The sequence below is a fragment of the Clarias gariepinus genome, chromosome 20, assembly GCF_024256425.1.
Source record: "Clarias gariepinus isolate MV-2021 ecotype Netherlands chromosome 20, CGAR_prim_01v2, whole genome shotgun sequence".
Taxonomy (NCBI): Eukaryota; Metazoa; Chordata; class Actinopteri; order Siluriformes; family Clariidae; genus Clarias; species Clarias gariepinus.
This window is the reverse complement of record NC_071119.1, coordinates 12,574,745-12,595,933: the sequence shown is the minus strand read 5'-3', so window position 1 is coordinate 12,595,933 and position 21,189 is coordinate 12,574,745. Positions and strand designations below refer to the sequence as shown.

Genomic DNA, 21,189 nt, shown 5'->3' with positions numbered 1-21,189 from the left:
TGCGTGTCTAGCTGGTGCATCTGTGACCAAGACAGCATCTTAATGTATCAAGAGCAGGGTAATGTCAGCATACCACCAAGAAGGACGAACCACATCCAACAGGAGTAACTGTGGAGTTACGCAAGAGAAAGTGTCTAAAAAGGGATGCCTGGGTGCGAAACTCGGATTGTATCCAAAAAACATAAAACCACAGCTGCACTACTCACTGCAGAATTACAGGAAATGTGCACCTCAACTCTTCTGCTCGCACCAAAACTGTTGTTTGGTCAATGTACATGGCCGGGCTGCTATAGCCAAACCTTTGGTCACTCATGCCAATGCCAAACATCGGTTTCAATGGTTCCAGCAGCGAAAATCTTGGGTTGTGGACAATGTGAAACATTGTCTTTCTCACATTCGGGAGAGTTACGGTGTGGAGAAACTCCAAAGAAGCGTACCATCCAGGCTGTTGCATGCTCAGAGTGAAGCATGGTGGTGGATCAGTGATGGTTTGGGCTGCAATATCATGGTATTCTCTAGGCTCAATACTTGTGCTAGATGGGCGCGTCACTGCCAAGGACTACCGAAGCATTCCGGAGGACTGTGTGCACCCAATGGTTCAAACATTGTATCCTGAAGGCGGTGCTGTGTATCAGAATGATAATGGACCAATTCACACAGCAAGACTGGTGACAGAGTGGTTTGATAAACATGAAAGTGATGTTAAGCCTCCCCTATGGCCTGCACAGTCACCAGATCTAAATTTTATTGAGCCACTCTGAAGTGTTTTGGAGGAGCGAGTCAAGAAACGTTTTCACGTAGCATCACGTAGTGACCTGGCCACTATTCTGCAAGAAGAATGGTTTAAAATCCCTCTGGCTACTGTGCAGGACTTGTACTGAATCTGTCATTCCCAAGACGAACTGATGCTATATTGGCCAGAAAAGGAGGCCCTACACCATACTAATGAATTATTATTATTACTAAAACCAGGCGTTTCAGTTTCATTGTCTAATGCCTGTATTTTTTTTCCTAGTTTTTTTATTACACTCCCTTAGCCACTTGTTCTCTATACCGCTAATCCTGTACCGTAGGAAGCCTAATCTAGGTTCGAGTCCTTCCTTATTGGTCTCTGTGCATAAAGTTTGCATGTTCTCCCTGGATTGACACGCTAACTACTGTAGTGTCCCGAGTCCCAGGAAACGCAAAGCATTCATTGCAAAGCACAAGCATCCACATGCTCACACACACACACACACACACACTATGGCCAAATCAGGAAATGCCAATTAGCCTAATCTGCATGCCTTTGGATTGTGGAAGGAAACTGGAGTACCCAGAGGACAGGGAGAACATGCAACCTTCACGCACATGGGCCAAATAAGGCAGGACTCGAACCCGTGATCGTGGAGACGTAAAGCCCCAATGCTAACCACTAACCCACTGTTCTGTATCAATAGTTATCTGTTTTTACAATATAAAAGTCTAATTAAATTAATGGCTTTTCTAATTTTAAAGTAATTTTGAAGCCATCCTGGTTAAAATATTATGCCTAAATTGGAAAAAAACAAACAAACAAAAAAAACAGGCAGACGTTCAATACAGCCGAGTCATTGTCGTTATACAAACTTATTTCCGAAATATCTTTTTACAAAGGAAATCATCCAACAAGTGCTTAGCATATGCAGGAACATCTTTAAGATGGGTTAAGAATCTTCCCATGTGGCTGCCGCATGGAGCCTGAGAAAATGCCAAGAGTCTGCAAATCTGTCAGCCAGGCTACTTTGAAAAATGTCCAAAAATACATGATGATATTTTAATATTTTTCAAAATATTTGAATAATATTTTAAAAATATTATTATATGTTCGACTTGATATTTTTTTATGTCTTCATGTCCTAAAGTCAGTAGAAATTTTTTTTACTTATCTATGAGTAGGTGTGTTCAGGCATACAGCATTTTAAAACTGAATTATACTGTACATTGTATAGTTTTATAAGTAAAACTAGTGAAATGTCTACAAGAATGGACATCCACCAACCAAAGCAATACATAATGTTTATGCAAGCATCTGTCCTTAGCAAACGTTTCATATTTTTATAGTCTGCTTACATGAAGTCGTTAAAATATTAACATGACGTCTGACTGGATTATAGATATGCTCTTATTTTACTAAGTTATGATTTCTATACAGTAGTTCGTTACATAAACACCTGTATCTGTAGGATCAAAAACATTCTGGAAAGTCTGTAATTCTGGAATTTCTTAGCATAGCATACCTCAACCGATTGGTGGAGATGGCTCAATTAGGTTAATACAGTTAAGTTCAAATTAATTTGTATAGCTTTGTTTATTTTTTTAAAGGGATATACAGGATTGTCAGGTTTTTCAAGTCTGTCTTAATCCAGAATTGAGGTGCATATAATTACATTACAATAGGTCTTGGTTGTTATAAATTTTCCTGAACGTGAGTACAATGTTAGTAATTAGAGCCAAATTTAACAACCCTTGTTCCGTGCAAAAATGCATTCCAAAGTTTAGCTGAGACACATGTAAAGCTCCTCCAATCCCACTAAGCTAAATTAAGTTGGTTTCTTTCAATGTTACAATGTATTTAGTAAAAAAAATAGCTGTTATCTTTCTCCGGAACTAGCCGTATGGAATATAGGTTTGCACCAAATTATTCTCCTTTTTTATTTAGATTTTTTTTTTACTTTATCAATTTGTCCCTAATGGGCAGGCCGGAGGCGATGGTGGGAAGGACGTTAAGAGAAACCAAACCCAACAGGGTACCCATCCCCATTTGTGCGATACAGGATACTGTTGGGATAAGTAAATTTCCTCTTTAACATAAGGTCAAAATGTCACTTTTATTATAGTATATACATAGAATATAACATCCATGTTTTAGTAAACATAACATCCGTTTGTTGAAGTAACTAACTGGAGCCTTTGGTAAAATAAAAAATTCACAGTGACACAATTGATGAATTTTTCCTCTGTGCCGTGAAATAATTGCCCCCTCACCACTTTCCCCTCTGGCCAGTGTTCATTTTATTTTTGCCCTCCATTCCTAGGTACACTCGCATAATTATAATGTTAGATACAGCAGGTGGCAATTAGCTTTGATTCTTGCCCGTGCAGGGGTCCGGTATGCAAAGCGATTGTGTTCTCACTGATCAAAATGAACCAGACTTTGGGGTCGGGATCTCAGGGCCCTAATGAGAAAACACATATATTTAAAATGTTTGGAAGGAGTCTCCAGTATCAGTGATTTCTAATAAAGGTAAAGCTGTATGTTTACATTTTCTGTAACATTTCAAGCTGCATTCCAAGTTTGTCTGATTAACTTTGATAAAGAGAATAAAAGAGAGGCTGGTGAAGGAGCTGGTGTTTATACAGTGTGTTGCTATAATAAACATAGCATTGTTTATGATCCACATTGCTTATATCCTATGCATAAACATGTCCTGATGTAAATGAGAACATTAAACAGGCTGAAACTTTGTGGATGAAACTTTGTGCGTCACTCTGCAGTTTTCATTTATTGACAGCAACAGACAGCGAATGATGACCCCGGATGCCATGCTGCTCTAAATAGCGAGGACAGAAACTTCCTTTAATTGGGGGCCGCCAATCAAGGTGGCCTTTTCTGTCAAAACACAGATGCCAGAACATACACACGCATGTAAACACGCACACACTGCCCTCTATCTCCACCTCTATTGTGTCTGAGTGGGTTGTAAAATGAAGATGACAATCTGGGGACGCGCAGGAGTGGAGCGGAGCAGAGAGCAGAGCGAGATGGGGAGATTGGCTCCGAAATGAAAGCCTGGCCTGTGGTTTAATGTCTGCTCTGAGCAAGTGAGAACAGAGGTAGCGGAAGGGATTGGAGACGAGGGGAAAAGCGAGATTAGTCACCGCAGAGCGATCCGAGTTGTGCTTCAGTAGCTCTTTACACAGTCGACTTCAGAAATAGAAACAGGAAACGCTTTCATTTGGCACAGCGGCCCTTTTAAAATCACCAGCGCATTTAGCACTGCTCGAGAGCGAACGGGTGGTGTGGGGCGGGCATGAGAGACGGAGAGGGAGAGAGACAGAAAAAGCAACAAGACGTGATGAGATGGGAAACATAGATCATAATAAGCTGCTGCACTGGACATGAATATAGCCTAATGAAGGAGAACCGTCTCTTCCTTACGGCTGGTAAAAAGACTTGAGCATTTATTATGCTCCTGCTCACTTCATCATGCTGAAGTGGTGGTTTGGAGAAAATTCACGTCATAGGGCTGTGACGTTTTGCAAGCTACTTTTTACTGCGTTTAGCTACAAATATAACGTACTTACTGCTTCTTACTATTGATTTTCATCCCAATTTTTCATAATGTTGCTTCTACACTGCAGCTATTTATTTTATAGTATTTATCACATCTTATCTACATTAGGCGCACTTTTTTTATTCAGTTCTATTGAAAAGTTATTTTTTAGCGCATTTGTCTTGTAATAACTGTAAACCGTTGTTATTAGATTGAGAGCAAGAACTTTTTATTTAATCATCAGCATACAGTATGGTCATGTTCCCTTGTTAACATATTGGGTATACAGTATAAAGTATATGGATATTATTTTGATACCTAGATGCTCATTCGAAATAAATTGTGATTCTGTAAATAGGCCTGATTTTATAAATATCCTGACTCAATACAAAATTTTAAAACTTTAAAAATAGTTCTATTGAAGTTCAATTGAAGGTAACGCGTTCTTTATAGCATTCGTTTTCTTACTTAAAAACCGAGGGCAGCTTTTAAACAATACGAAGTAACTTCAAATACTATAGGTTAACATTTAACCTAAATGAAACAAAAAGCTACATTGTAACTGAGCAGCACGTATCTCATTTATCCTTTCATTCATTAATTCTTATTTATATATGCCAGACGTAGTGTACAGTAAGTACCTGGCATCAACGAGAAAAGAATTTAGCTATTTAGAAATAGTTAAAAATGTTAAAGCGAAAAATAATCTGAATAGCTTTAATAATTATCGTCCAAACAAACATACCAAATAATTTACTCCTTCCACACAGAATGAAAATATGTTCTTGGTTCAGAGTGCGCCACCTGTAGGATTATAAGGAAATGGCGACATTTTACCCCCTCAGACACCTTTAAAATCTTGACTTTGAGCTGTAACACACTAGATTTTCCACTAGCTAGCGCACGCAGTAGAGCAAAGCGAGGGGGGAAAAAGCGGTTTGAGACTGGTGTAAGTGTGTAAAACAAGTGGGTTTGAGACTAATTTGCTCACAGAGTTTGGAGAAAAAGGCAGATTGGAGGCTTTTAACGCGTCTGGTTTTTGATAATGTTACGCCGTAAAAATTAGTTTTGGAATTTTCTGCGCTCGGTACAGAATCAGTTATATCTGAGGCTGATTAGCCAATCACTGGGCACGGACAATCTAACTGAAAACCAGCCCAATCGACTGGTTCGTCTCTGTTAAACATTTTGGCAATTTTGGCGATTCATGAATCACTGCAAAAACAACCCTGAATCATAACTTAACTGATTTTTAACCCCCCTACCTTAACGATGCAGACGTACTGTATGCTACAAGGTTTTTTCTTTTTCTTTTTTTATAATGTAAGATTTTGAATAGTGTTTAACTTTGCTAGCCAGCTTGAAGTGTGTAGGATTGCAGGATAAGGTGTTGTAAAGGAGTTAAACAACATACTGGGTAAGAGCTGATATTTTCACTTACCTAGCGTTGACTTATCGTATGGTAGCGTAGCATTTCTTATCACACATTTATCTAAAGATGTGCGTCAGCATCGAGCAACTCTTACAGAGGTTTTTTAAGCTTGCGAGTTTTATCAAAGTTTTTATATCAAGATTCTTCCTCCTGATATTTTCACAGAGAATGGTTGCATAGACAGTTGTGAAACACATTGAGATAGCTGTCAATCCGTGTCTTCAGTTCATTAGCAAGACAGCGTACTCTAAGGCTTACTCGCATATAACACGCCGGATCAGATGTTGCTGTCTGAGAACAATTTTTCATGGGTTTGAGAAAATAAGCAGTATCAGGGTAACACCCATAGATACGTAATCTATGTCTTTTTTTTTATCTGGCCTGATACTGATAATTTTAGTCTGATTTGTACAGAACACATTTACTCCCTACTTTCACATAAAAAAAAAAAAAATAAAATAGAGCGATCAGAAAGATGTGCATGACACTTTGTCAGCAAGATTTGATTTGTCAACATGGTATCATACTACCTATTGTAATCAGAAAGTGAATCCACAGATTAGAAATCAAAAAAGTAAATCAAATTAAGAATCAATTTTGTCTTAAAACCATCTTTTGTCCTTTGAATTTTGTCCTTCAGAGCTGTTATTTCAGCGGTAAAAGTATTAACTTATTGCAGTAAAAATATTCGGTTTTGCTTTTATAATTAGTATCTATTGGTGCAGGTGTTTGAGCAAGTATCTTATTAGTATCTTCTTAGTGTTATACCCCCATGCCAGGAGGTGTAACACTGGGCTCTCAGTTCAGGTGTTTTACGTGTCTCACCTCAGACCGCTGTGGACATGTTTGCTCTAACTACCTGTGTTTTATCTCATAGTGGTTCTTTACATTACTCATTTTCATTAGCCCCAATTTTTTAGACCATGTGAGACAAACTGGTTTTAAACTTTCTGCAGGAAGAATAAACATACATTGATTTGTTCATTCATCACTGAGGGTTCCGTTTTCATAGTGTACTTTTCTTTTTTTGGAGTAAGCCATGCTGCGTTGCGCTTTTGTTTCTGTTTCATGAGGATTTGGGCGGCTTGTACTGTAGTTGCATTAACATCGTTTCTGTGTCTTCCACATACTCTGTCTATACACAGTAAACTATCGTGTTGATTGAGTGCCATGTATAGCCACCCCATCCTGAGGGAAAAAGTGCTAGATGCTGTGACATAATCTGGCATATATCTTGTCATAACGATTCTTGTACCCATTAATTTAATTTTATTTACAGTACAGGTTTACCTTTATGCAAATACAGAGGGACTGGCAAGGTTTCATTGAATTCTGTCCAGCTAGTTTTGTTGATGCTTTAGCAAATTCTGTCTGGACAAACAGACAGACAAACAGACAGAAAATTTTCTGAGACTGGTTTGGTTCCTCCAATGCGAGTTCTGACCAATGTACAGACAAAATCTTTTCCTTTACCAAAATAGACATAATTTTTTTTTATTTCATTAATAAATATGATTGATTTGTACTCCTTTTCTTTCTTGGACATGGAAATTCTTTACATTTGACACAAGCTCATTGTTGACTGTTTAATTGTAAGTCTAGATTAGATAAGCACACAAATGTGCTCATGAATCTGGCTGTCGTTGTGTCCTATTCTTTCACCCACTCGTCTTCTCTACTCCCCAGGCTTATTCATGATCCTTCTTTCAGCTTGTCCCTGTGGCAACCGAGCCTTTTCCTTTTCCCAAACAAGTACATAATAGTGAGAGAGAGTCTTTGGATCTCTCTGGATTTATGCTCTTCTTTTCTCCATTAGACCGTTGGAGCCATGGCCATGGGCAGTCGATGAATGAAAGTACTTGTTATGTAACCACTTATTGATTAAAAAAAAAAAACTACTGTACTAGAAATTTGCTAATTGATTTTTATTGAACTGTATCATAAGATAAACAGCATGATATAAAACGTTTTTTTTTATTGTGTGGCACACAATATAAAAAAAAAACAGAAAGAATTGGTAACCCTTTAACACCCTTACTAAAAAAAATGTTTGCAATTTTATATTTACTTCATGCAATAAGATCAACAAACTAACAAAGTTAGTTTTAATAGCTTCCATTATAGGACCCGTTCAAATGGTTGAGAAGTCGCTTCATGGTAAAATTATCAATATATTCACAAAATTCCCCAATTCTTTTTTTTTTGTTATGAATTAATCGAAAATTATACTATTTAAAGTCATAGTGACAGCTCGTAAACATTCATGCGCAAAACTTATCTCAACCAAATGGTAGAGATAGGTTAAACAAGTTAAGGTCAGCATATTTTCCGATACTATATAGGGATACTGTAAGTTATACCCGAACTTTTAGCACAATGTTTATCCTTTTTTGCTAGTTTATGTATCACATTACTTTAAAAGCCATTGTACCCTAGTGGCTGTAGGACATGCACATGTTGCTATTTGCAGGACGTCTAGTAAAAGATATTTATGTGATATTTTACTTCACCAAATAGGGCTTTTATTAACCATATAGGTGTTTTCCCACTTGTTTTAAATACTCAAGTCTACTTAGATACTTAGATAGATTCTGGAATTGTTTGGGACTCAATAATCACAACTTTTACATTCACATAAAATAATTTCTTCTTTTATTCAGTAACAAGTAATAGTTCTTGAGTAACTCCTACCTACTAGTATTTACTGAAAAAGATAATAATAACCTGAAAAATTCACGGCAGTTGTAGACTATTTCATGGTAGTTATTTACTAATTTGTAGCAGTAACTATATGTTGTACTAGTTTCTTGATAGTTCATACTGTAGTATTTACTGAATAGTTTGCAGTAGCTTCTAATGTATAATGAATAATTTATAGTAGTTACTGAATACTAAATACTGTATAGTTTGTAGTGGTTATTGAATAATTTATTGTAGTTACTGAATAATTATCAGTACTGTATAAGTCATAGTGGTAAATACTTTACAGTGGTTAATGTAACATCTGTAGAGACAACTAGATAATTAGTAGTGGTTACTGTAATGTGAAGTTCATACAGAAGAATTTATATTGGTTACTGCATAATTTGTTGTGGTAACTTAAAATTCCTTAGTGGTTACTGAATAATGTATAGTATTTATTGACGAGGTTTCCAGTTTGCAGTGGTTAATGAATAATTCATACTGGTTACTACATAATTTGCAGTGGTTATTAAATAATTTACAGTGGTTCCTGAATAATGTGTAGTGGTTTATTGAATAATTCATAGTAGTTACTGATTAATTTCCAGTAGCTGCTATATAATTCATAGTGATAACTGAATTACTTGTAGTTGTTCCGGAATAATTAGCAGTGATTGTTGTAACGTATGTAGTGACGTGGCTATTAGAATAGTTGTTACCACTGGAGAAGTCTACTCTGAACATACTACAAATTATATAGTACTGTAGCTACTGCAAATTATTCTGTGGACTACAAATTATTCTGTACATGCTATGAATTATACAGTAGCTACTGGAAATTCTTCACTAACCAACACAAATTACATACATACTATGAATTATACAGTAGCTACTGTAAATTATTTAGTAGGTACTGTATAATTCATAGTATTTACGGAATAATCTGTGGTGGCTACTGTATATTTCATAGTGGTTCCTGTATAATTGGTAGGGCCTACTGGATAATCTGCAGTGGTTAATTAATAATTTGTAGTTATAATAAATAATCCACAGTGGATACTGAATAATCCATAGCTCTTAGTGGATAATTTGCAGTGGTTTCTGAACAATTCACACTGGTTACTGGAGAATTTGCAATGGTTACTGAATAATTTGTAGTGGTTACTAAATAGTATACAGTGCTTATGGTATAATGGTTAGAGATTACTGGTTAATTTATAGTGGTTACTGCATGATTGATAGAGATTACTGGCTCATTCATAGTGGTTACTGTATAATGGTTAGAGGTTACTGGTTAATTCATAGTGGTTACTGTATAATTGATAGCGGTTACTGGGTAATTCATAGTGGTTACTGTATAATTGATAGAGGTTACTGGTTAATTTATAATGGTTACTGTATAATTGATAGAGGTTACTGGTTAATTTATAGTGGTTACTGTATAATTGATGGAGGTTACTGGTTAATTCATAGTGGTTATTGTATAATTGATAGAGGTTACTGGTTAATTCATAGTGGTTACTGTATAATTGATAGCGGTTACTGGGTAATTCATAGTGGTTACTGTATAATTGATAGAGGTTACTGGTTAATTTATAATGGTTACTGTATAATTGATAGAGGTTACTGGTTAATTTATAGTGGTTACTGTATAATTGATAGTGGTTACTGGTTAATTCTTAGTGTTAACTGTATAATTGATAGAGGTTACTGGTTAATTCATAGTGGTTATTGTATAATTGATAGAGGTTACTGGGTAATTCATAGTGGTTACTGTATAATTGATAGAGGTTACTGGTTAATTTATAATGGTTACTGTATAATTGATAAAGGTTACTGGTTAATTTATAGTGGTTACTTGATGATTGATAGAGGTTACTGGGTAATTCATAGTGGTTACTGTATAATTGATAGCGGTTACTGGGTAATTCATAGTCGTTACTGTATAATTGATAGAGGTTACTGGTTAATTTATAATGGTTACTGTATAATTGATAAAGGTTACTGGTTAATTTATAGTGGTTACTTGATGATTGATAGAGGTTACTGGGTAATTCATAGTGGTTACTGTATAATTGATAGCGGTTACTGGGTAATTCATAGTGGTTACTGTATAATTGATAGAGGTTACTGGTTAATTTATAATGGTTACTGTATAATTGATAAAGGTTACTGGTTAATTTATAGTGGTTACTTGATGATTGATAGAGGTTACTGGTTAATTCATAGTGGTTATTGTATAATTGATAGCGGTTACTGGTTAGTTCATAGTGGTTACTTTATAACTGATAGAGGTTACTGGTTAATTTATAATGGTTAGTGTATAATTGATGGAGGTTACTGGTCAATTTAAAGTGGTTACTGAATGATTGATAGAGGTTATTGGTTAATTTATAATGGTTATTGTATAATTGATAGAGGTTACTGAATAATTCACAGTGGTTACAGTATAATTGATAAAGATTACTGGTTAATTTATAGTGGTTTGTATGATCTATTATTTGTTGTCGTTACAGATTTTTTGCAGTGGAAACTTAATAATTTGTTGTCATTACTGAATTTGCACCAGTATCAGTACGGAATCCTTTATAGCAGTTAATGAGTAATTCATAGTACTCCTGAATACTAGCCTGGAATGATTTTAACCAGCCTGGGAGTGAATTTAACGAGCTTGGAATGTTACAGACTCACCCTGATGGTAATTGAGAAGATGTTATGTGCACACTTCCTAGGCTGCGGATCGTCTGATAGCAACTCAGCTTTCGGCAGAGTGTGTCGACATTCTGCTTTTTTTATTTGATTTGATTTGAAGCTTATTAAAAGATATAAATAAAGTGCAATTGTTATTTATTAATTATGCAGCCAACTTTAAAACAAACACACACTAAAAACAGGTATCTATACTGTCGTATGTGCCGATCTCCCCTTTACATTTAATAGTTATTGGTATGTTTTTTTAATTTATTATTTAATTAAATTTTTTTATTTTTTAGATGCGGCTAAAAAATGCAAAAGCGGTTAACACTGAGGGCACAAACAAACAGAGTTAGCGCTCATTACTTTGCTTAAAAATTGCTTGTTTATTTGAATTTCCTAGAATTTTCTGTAAGATCATGTTTTTTCTTCCCCCCTCGAGACTGCGTCTTTTTCATACAATTACCTACTCATAGCAACACCCTGACGACCTCTCACAGGCGCCGCAGGAGTGTATTTTTCCCAGACCGTCTCAGCCACTTAACACCTTATTCGGCTACTTTTCCCCGCCGTGAAATACTTTTCGTCTTTTCTTTTTTTCTTTTTTCAAAATATCAGTCAGCTCACATTTTTCTATTTACACTTTGAAATTGATTGCGCTGCTGAGTGGGAAATGGATCCTCATGAGAGCTTGTTATGTGCTAAAGTTGTGCTTTAAAACGCTTATTTGCACACACACACACACACACACGGAAGCATGCATGTTGGACATAATTTTAATAGTCCGTTTAGTCCAGCTCACCCTTGAAGGAATGAAAATTTGATGCGCTGTGTAACTTCCTGCTCACCTTCCATCAATAAACTTCTGTCATGCACTGTGTGTGTGTGTGTGTGTGTGGGTGTGTGTGTGTGGTAGCACTGTGGCGACGTGCCGTTTAAACACCATTTATCTTTGTCTCCCTGAAGTCCCTGAACTTATGATTTGGGCCTGTTAAAACACACGTTCCCGAATGCTGTGAAGCAACATGCACACACACTCACACACACACATGTGCACACACATTCTCCAGGCTTCTGGCTCACTCAGTCATCCCTGAAACCACATAGATGCTGGAGAGGGAGCGGGAGAGGGAGGGAGGGAGGAAAAGAGGGAGCATTTTTGACAATTCTGACAGGAGGGAGGATGTCTCTCTCGTTGTTTTTTTCCCCCCTGTAACACAACTCAAGCCTGAAGCTTGCGCTAAAAAAAAAAAAAAAAAAAAAAAACACATTGCAGAATTCTTCCATTCCCAAACAAACCTCTTTCATAAACACATCTATTTCATTTTTGACGTGTTTGACATTTGACAACTGAAATGCCGAAATGATCTCACCCTCCTGTTCTCTTTCTCTCTCTCTCTCACTCGTCTCTGCTTATCCCTTGTCTCTCCCTTCACTTTCTCGAAACTTTTCTTTTTTTAACTTTATTGATGTGGTTATACAGGGAAAGGCTATTCGCGAAGCATCACGCATTCTGTAACTTCTTTTGGACGAAGACACACACAAACAAACTCGATGTCGTGTAATTACTGCATTGTAGTATATTATAGACGTGTTTATCAACCGTCTCTTGAGCAATAACACTTTTCTTACATAAGCTGGCAACATTCTCTCTACCTCTCACACACTTTATCTCCACCTCTTGTCTCTCTCTCTCTCTCTCTCTCTCTCTCTCCTTCTATGTCCCTTACTGTACTGTATGTTTCCACTCTATATTCACAAACAACACCAGGCCGGACACCAAAGCTTTCGGGTCATGGGTCGCTTTTGATCCACATTAAAGCCAGTCCACAGAGACGGCGATATGAAGAGGGCACATCAGACGTGAATAGAATTTACAGCAGCCAGTTTACCGAAGGGGGAAGGACGTGAAGGACGTGTGTCCGCTCCTGCTAGCGGTTAATTCCACCTCATGCTGGTCAATTCATGTGCATTTCACATATGCAGTGCTTAGTCGATTACGTGGCAAAGCCTGCTGGTTCTCGCCTCACACTCACACACAACCCAGAGCCTGGGCGAAGTGTCTCCAGTCAAAAGCTCAACTTAAAAAGCTTGGACTTTGCGTCATGCTGTTTAGGTCACTTCTAAAAAAATCTTCATTGTTCTTCAAATACGTGTAGCTATCAAATATAACGATGCAGAATATTAAAAAAATGATTGACTGTGCAACCAGTGTCGTAAAGGTACAGAAATATATGATGCTATTTTTTTTCTGCATTCCAATCATATTGAGAGCCCTCTGCTGACTGACAGATGAATCACAATTCTTGTGTAAACAAGACCCTTCGCGCCCCTGAAACCTTTTCATCCTCATATTAAAGCCCCCCCACAATAAACACATATAGATTTGAGTGGTTTTGCTCTGTGTCAACTTCATAAAGTCTCTCTCTCCCTTTCATGACAGATCATCCATCCTCAGTGTTGCTTCCGGACCAGCTCCCACCTGCACGGAGCTCCACCTCCCGTCCACATCCTTACACAGGGACACTCCGCCCCCTCATTACTACAACCACTACTACGACCATGGCACCGCCCCGTCGCCGCGATGATGACAACTTCCTCCCGGAGGCGCTGACTCTTCCCCCCTTGATGGCCCGGACGCCACCTATAATTGACTACTGCCCTGCACGTATGTCAGCTGAGCTCTCGTGGCCTCAGACTCACCGGGGGCATGTTGCCAAGCAACCGTGCCCACCCGGCACCATCGGTAAGACTGACACACAGGTTCAGTGTCATAGCGTGTGCTGTATTTATTCTGTGTCATAACAAATGGTGAAATGATGATGGGCAAGAACTGTGTTTCAGGGATGTTTGGGTTAAGAACTGTGCTCCAATTGGTTACATGTGCCTTTTAGGTAGGAACTCTGCCCCAATTGTGTCTTTTGAGGAGGCAAATTGGGTATATGTGTCTTTTGGGTAAAAACTGTACCCCAATTAGTTATATGTGTCTTTTAGGTAGGAATCGTGCCTCAATTGGTTACATGTGCCTTTAGGTAAGAACTGTGACCCAATTGGTTATATATGTTTTTTGGGTAGGCCAATTGACTATATGTGTCTTTTGGGCATGAATTATGCTCCATTGTGGGCAGGAATCGTGATCAGATGTATACAGCGATATTACAATTGCATCATTTCAACCTTTTAGGAACTGCGCTGTGATTACTGGAACATTTGATTGGTTACAGTGATATTACAGGGGCAGTAGGGGTAGCAGCCATGCTCTGATTAGTTAAGCAGGAATTATGCTCATGGACAGTATTGGTTATGGTTACCATTTTGGGTAGGAATCATGCTCAGATTGGTTACAGGTGAATTGTACAGTAGGTGGTAACATGATGACATTCATTTAAAAAGGGGCTTTTCATGCTTTACTATGTTCCATGTACTACGTTATGTGATTATTCTACATGTTCTTTGCGTATATGTGTGTATGTGTGTGCCTTATTTTACAGGTGTGGCAACATACACCTGTGTGAGGGGCTACTGGGACCCAAAGGGCCCTGACATGAGCAACTGCACCTCACCATGGACCAATCATTTTACCCAGAGAGTGAGTGCACACAAAGCATTACGGGAAACAGAACAGTACACACTAAAATTCACTTATAGCAAGATTGGCTTTTTTTGCGTAATTAAAGAGATTTATTAGACTAAAATCCTGGATGCAGGATCACTTGTTGATATGGTGAATAGGTTTTTGATTTATTTTGTGTGAGCAATCTCCAGTGTCAGCGTCAGTATTGTCCAGCGTGCCCTGTGATGCTTTATTCCCAGCTTCACATTTCATACGATCATTCAGTGTGCGTTTGTGTGTATATGTGTGTATCTATTATGGTAATATTGTAATAATGGGAAATGGTTTCCTGTGTGTTACTGGGGGCAGATGTGTGGGATTTGTGAATAAGCAGAATTGCAGATCTATAAAGCAGTTTGTTCCTGCACTTGTGAGCAGAAAATCAATAAAATATACCCACTTACCTCACTGCCCTCTCTCTCTCTTTCTCTATCTCTCTTTTTCTTTCTCTCTCGCTTCCTCTCGGTCCCCTGTGTCTTTTTTTTTAGTGCATGTTTCACCCTCTTCCTTTTTTTCATGCATTTTCTCGGTGCATTTCTTTCCCCTCTCTGTCATTCTTACTGTCTCTGTCCAACTCTGCCTGACTCGCTCACTCTTTCATTGCTCTTCTCTCTTACTCTCTTACTTCCTCATACTACTCTATCTCTCTAGCAATTTTTATTCGCCTTAGCTTTTCCTTCTGTCCTCGTTTCCTGTATTTTTCTTCCTGTATTTCCTCTCTCTGTCTGTCTCTCTCTCTCTCTCTCACTTATACACTCTATCTACTTTAATATTGCTCTCACTTTCCATGTATTTCATCTTCCATCTACGACATCTGTTTACGTTTTTCTCAATTCGATTTCTAACGCTTTTTTACATCCTTGAAGGTTTTTGTGTAGAACAATGCAACAGCTTCTCCTGAGATAAAAACTTGCCATATCAGCGACTTCTCATGCAATTGAATATGTTTATATATAATAATATATAAACAATAATAATACGTTTATAATTTTTTTAAAAATTCTAAACCAATGGGAAAAGAATCTGACCAATCAGATTCAAGAATCCAAAGTTTTAGGAAGCTCAGAAGTAAACAATAAATTAAAGAACAATACAGTGGATTGCGAGCTTAATTTGTTCCGAACGCATGCTTGTATATCAAAGCACTCATATAACAATGCAAATTTACCCAAAAGAGATAATCTATAACCCCAAAATATTCATATAAAAATAATTAATACAAAATATGAAGTAAAAATAAAATTAATTAACCTGCACTTTACTAAAAAGGTTATTTGAAAAGAATCATGGCTGTAGTTATTAAGACCAGAGAGAGGAGAGGAGAAGGAAGGGGCTACTGTGTAAGATAAAACACACACACACGCATGCACACACATACACACACCAGTTTACCAATAGAGGCTCTTCCTTACACAAGTGTGCAGACACACACACACAGATACATGGACACACACACCAACAGTAAGAGAGAGAAGAGGTAGAGAAGGAAGGGGGCTACTGTACACAAGTGACGCACATGCACTGATACCGAGCATGGAAGACGATTACCCACAATGCTGCTCGTATTCCAAGACCTTGCTTTTTTATTTAACATTTTTGCTCGTCTTGCGAAACACTCACAGACAATGGTACACGCAATCCATGGTTCTACTTCATTACATAGTGATAACTTGGGTCTCTTTTTGTAGATGAGGTCAGGAGAGACAGCCGCCATCATAGCTCGTGAGTTAGCAGAGCAGACGAAGACGGCGGTGCTGCGTCCGGGAGACGTTCCGTCCACAGTCAGAGCCATGGCCCAGCTGGTGGAGCTTTTAGACGTGCAGCTGAGGAACCTGACTCCTGGTGGGAAAGACACAGCAGCACGCAGCCTTAACAAGGTACCTACACACACACACACACACACACGCAGACATTTGCACACGCACACTCTTACACACACACACACACACACACACACACACACACACACACACACACACACACACATGATAAAGCATGCATTTACTGTATTTACTTATTTATTAAAATCAATGCACTAAACAGTGCAATGTGTTATAATAGTATTATTACAGTACTATAACATGTTAGTAATGTTGTAGAACCTTCTTTGAAGGTTCCTAAGGTGATAAACGCTTGGAGCCTTCAAGCATTTCTGTAGAGCTTCTTTTTTTTAGCTGACCAGCCTGACTCGAGGCAATTTATCAGTCAGTGTGTTTGTGGCAGTGTGTGACAACCGAAAGTCTCTCTCTCTCTCTCTCTACTTTATGTGTGTGTGTGTGTGTGTGTGTGTGTGTGTGTGTGCATTGTGAACCTGTATGCAACTGAATTTTACATTTAAGTGCCCTGATGGGAAAAAGTTTCCAATAAAAACATCTACCCTACTAAAGTGCTGTTATATAACGCACACAAACTTCTCTTTCAGTCATATTTGAACACATCAAAGGAGTTAAATATGGGTTTCGTTTCGAAAGGAAAGCAGCACTGTAACAATTATTTGTCTGACTACCATTCATCTGTACATTTACCCCATTATCAGTTCTCCAGTCAGTTTGCTTATCTATACGTCTGCTCACCCAGTCGTCTGTCTGTCTGTCTGTCTGTCTGACGATCTATCTGCTTAATCTACAAAAACATTTTCAGTTGTAAAACATAGACTTATTTAAACAGTTATTGATACAAAGAGCAGATCAATGTGTGTGTCTGTGTGTGTATAAGGTGGTGTATATTTTGATGCTGTTAGCTTAATGTGTGTAGTTTAAGGTTTGAACCTGGCCCTGTGCACTGAATATTTACAGGTGCAGTGCAGTAATCAGTTACAGGTACAGCACAGTGATTAGTTACAGGTAAAATACAGTGATTAGTTACAGGTAGAATACAGTAATCAGTTACAGGTAGAATACAGTGATCAGTTACAGGTAGAATACAGTGATCAGTTACAGGTAAAATACAGTAATCAGTTACAGGTAGAATACAGTGATCAGTTACAGGTAGAATACAGTGATCAGTTAAAGGTAGAATACAGTGATCAGTTAAAGGTAGAATACAGTGATCAGTTACAGGTAGAATACAGTGATCAGTTACAGGTAGAATACAGTGATCAGTTAAAGGTAGAATACAGTGATCAGTTATAGGTAGAATACAGTGATCAGTTAAAGGTAGAATACAGTGATCAGTTACAGGTAGAATACAGTGATCAGTTAAAGGTAGAATACAGTGATCAGTTACAGGTAGAATACAGTGATCAGTTAAAGGTAGAATACAGTGATCAGTTAAAGGTAGAATACAGTGATCATTACTGATTGAGCATACAGTAATCAGTTACAGGTAGAATACAGTAATCAGTTACAGGTAAAATACAGTGATCAGTTACAGGTAGAATACAGTAATCAGTTACAGGTAGAATACAGTGATCAGTTACTGGTACAATACAGTGATCAGTTACAGATACAGCACAGTGATCAGTTACAGGTAGAATACAGTGATCAGTTACAGGTACAGCACAGTGATAAGTTACAGGTACAATACAGTGATCAGTTACAGGTACAGCACAGTGATCAGTTACAGGTAGAATACAGTGATCAGTTACAGGTACAGCACAGTGATAAGTTACAGGTACAATACAGTGATCAGTTACAGGTACAATACAGTGATCAGTTACAGATACAGCACAGTAATCAGTTACAGGTAGAATACAGTGATCAGTTACAGGTACAGCACAGTGATCAGTTACAGGTACAATACAGTGATCAGTTACAGGTACAATACAGTGATCAGTTACAGGTAGAGCACAGTGATCAGTTACAGGTAGAATACAGTAATCAGTTACAGGTAGAAAACAGTGATCAGTTACTGGTAAAATACAGTGATCAGTTACTGGTACAATACAGTGATCAGTTACAGATACAGCACAGTGATCAGTTACAGGTAGAATACAGTGATCAGTTACAGGTACAGCACAGTGATCAGTTACAGGTACAATACAGTGATCAGTTACAGGTACAATACAGTGATCAGTTACAGGTACAGCACAGTGATCAGTTACAGGTAGAATACAGTGATCAGTTACAGGTACAATACAGTGATCAGTTACAGGTAGAGTGCAGGGATCAGTTACTGGTACAACACAGTAATCAGTTACTGGTACAATACAGTAATCAGTTACTGGTACAGTAATCAGATACAGGTACAGTGCAGTGATCAGTTACAGGTACAGTACAATAATGAGTTACAGGTACAGAGCAGTGATCAGTTATAGGTACAGTAGAGTGATTAGTTATAGGTACAGTAGAGTGAGTAGTTATAGGTACAGTAGAGTGATTAGTTAAAGTGCAGTGATCAGTTACAGGCACAGTACAGTGATCAGTTACAGGCACAGTACAGTGATCAGTTACAGGTACAATACAGTGATCAGTTATAGGTACAGTACAGGGATCAGTTACAGGTACAATACAGTGATCAGTTATAGGTACAGTAGAGTGATTAGTTAAAGTGCAGTGATCAGTTACAGGCACAGTACAGTGATCAGTTACAGGTACAGTACAGTGATTAGTTACAGGTACAGTACAGGGATCAGTTACAGGTACAATACAGTGATCAGTTATAGGTACAGTAGAGTGATTAGTTAAAGTGCAGTGATCAGTTACAGGCACAGTACAGTGATCAGGTACAGTACAGTGATTAGTTACAGGTACAGTACAGGGATCAGTTACAGGTACAGAGCAGTGATCAGTTACAGGTACAGTAAAGTGATTAGTTACAGAGCAGTGATCAGTTACTGGTACAACACAGTGATCAGTTACAGGTACAGTACAGTGATTAGTTACAGTAAAGTGATCAGTTAAAGGTAGAATACAGTGATCAGTTACAGGTAGAATCCAGTGACCAGTTACAACTACAATACAGTGATCAGTTACAGGTACAATACAGTGATCAGTTACAGATACAGCACAGTGATCAGTTACAGGTACAGTACAGTGATCAGTTACAGGTACAGCACAGTGATCAGTTACAGATACAGCACAGTGATCAGTTACAGGTAGAATACAGTGATCAGTTACAGGTACAATACAGTGATCAGTTACAGGTACAGTAGAGTGATTAGTTACAGTACAGTGATCAGTTACAGGTACAGTACAGTGATCAGTTACAGGTACATTACAGTGATCAGTTACAGGTACAGTACAGTGATTAGTTACAGTGCAGTGATCAGTTACAGGTACAATCCAGTGATTAGTTACAGTGCAGTGATCAGTTACAGGTAGAATCCAGTGATCAGTTACAGGTAGAATCCAGTGATCAGTTACAGGTACAATACAGTGATCAGTTACAGTTACAGTGATCAGTTACATGTACAAAACAGTGATCAGTTACAGGTACAGTACAGTGATCAGTTACAGGTACAATACAGTGATCAGTTACAGGTACAGTACAGTGATCAGTTACAGGTATAGTACAGTGATCAGTTACAGTACAGTAATCAGTTACTGGTACAACACAGTAATCAGTTACAGGTACAACACAGTAATCAGTTACAGGTACAGTACAAGGATTAGTTACAGTGCAGTAATCAGTTACAGGTACAGAGTAGTGATCAGTTACAGGTATAGTACAGTGATCAGTTACAGTACAGTAATCAGTTACTGGTACAACACAGTAATCAGTTACAGGTACAACACAGTAATCAGTTACAGGTACAACACAGTAATCAGTTACAGGTACAATCCAGTGATTAGTTACAGTGCAGTGATCAGTTACAGGTAGAATCCAGTGATCAGTTACAGGTAGAATCCAGTGATCAGTTACAGGTACAATACAGTGATCAGTTACAGTTACAGTGATGAGTTACATGTACAAAACAGTGATCAGTTACAGGTACAGTACAGTGATCAGTTACAGGTACAATACAGTGATCAGTTACAGGTACAGTACAGTGATCAGTTACAGGTATAGTACAGTGATCAGTTATAGGTACAGTACAGTGATCAGTTACAGGTACAGTACAGTGATCAGTTACAGGTATAGTACAGTGATCAGTTACAGTACAGTAATCAGTTACAGGTACAACACAGTAATCAGTTACAGGTACAGTACAAGGATTAGTTACAGTGCAGTAATCAGTTACAGGTACAGAGTAGTGATCAGTTACAGGTATAGTACAGTGATCAGTTACAGTACAGTAATCAGTTACTGGTACAACACAGTGATCAGTTACAGGTACAGTAGAGTGATTAGTTACAGTACAGTGATCAGTTACAGGTACAGTACAGTGATCAGTTACAGGTACATTACAGTGATCAGTTACAGGTACAGTACAGTGATTAGTTACAGTGCAGTGATCAGTTACAGGTACAATCCAGTGATTAGTTACAGTGCAGTGATCAGTTACAGGTAGAATCCAGTGATCAGTTACAGGTAGAATCCAGTGATCAGTTACAGGTACAATACAGTGATCAGTTACAGTTACAGTGATCAGT

At 37.9% G+C, this 21,189-nt stretch overlaps 1 protein-coding gene across 3 annotated transcripts in view; it reads left to right on the top strand.

Moving 5' to 3' along the window:
* Positions 1–21,189, top strand: part of adgrl3.1 (adhesion G protein-coupled receptor L3.1) — a 192,976-nt gene that overhangs the window by 102,654 nt on the left and 69,133 nt on the right. For all 3 annotated transcript variants that reach the window (XM_053479673.1, XM_053479672.1, XM_053479671.1), the window contains exons 7-9: positions 13,547–13,849; positions 14,595–14,692; positions 16,405–16,593. In XM_053479673.1, the coding sequence (XP_053335648.1) occupies positions 13,547–13,849; positions 14,595–14,692; positions 16,405–16,593 (590 nt within the window). The remainder of the gene's footprint in view (positions 1–13,546; positions 13,850–14,594; positions 14,693–16,404; positions 16,594–21,189) is intronic.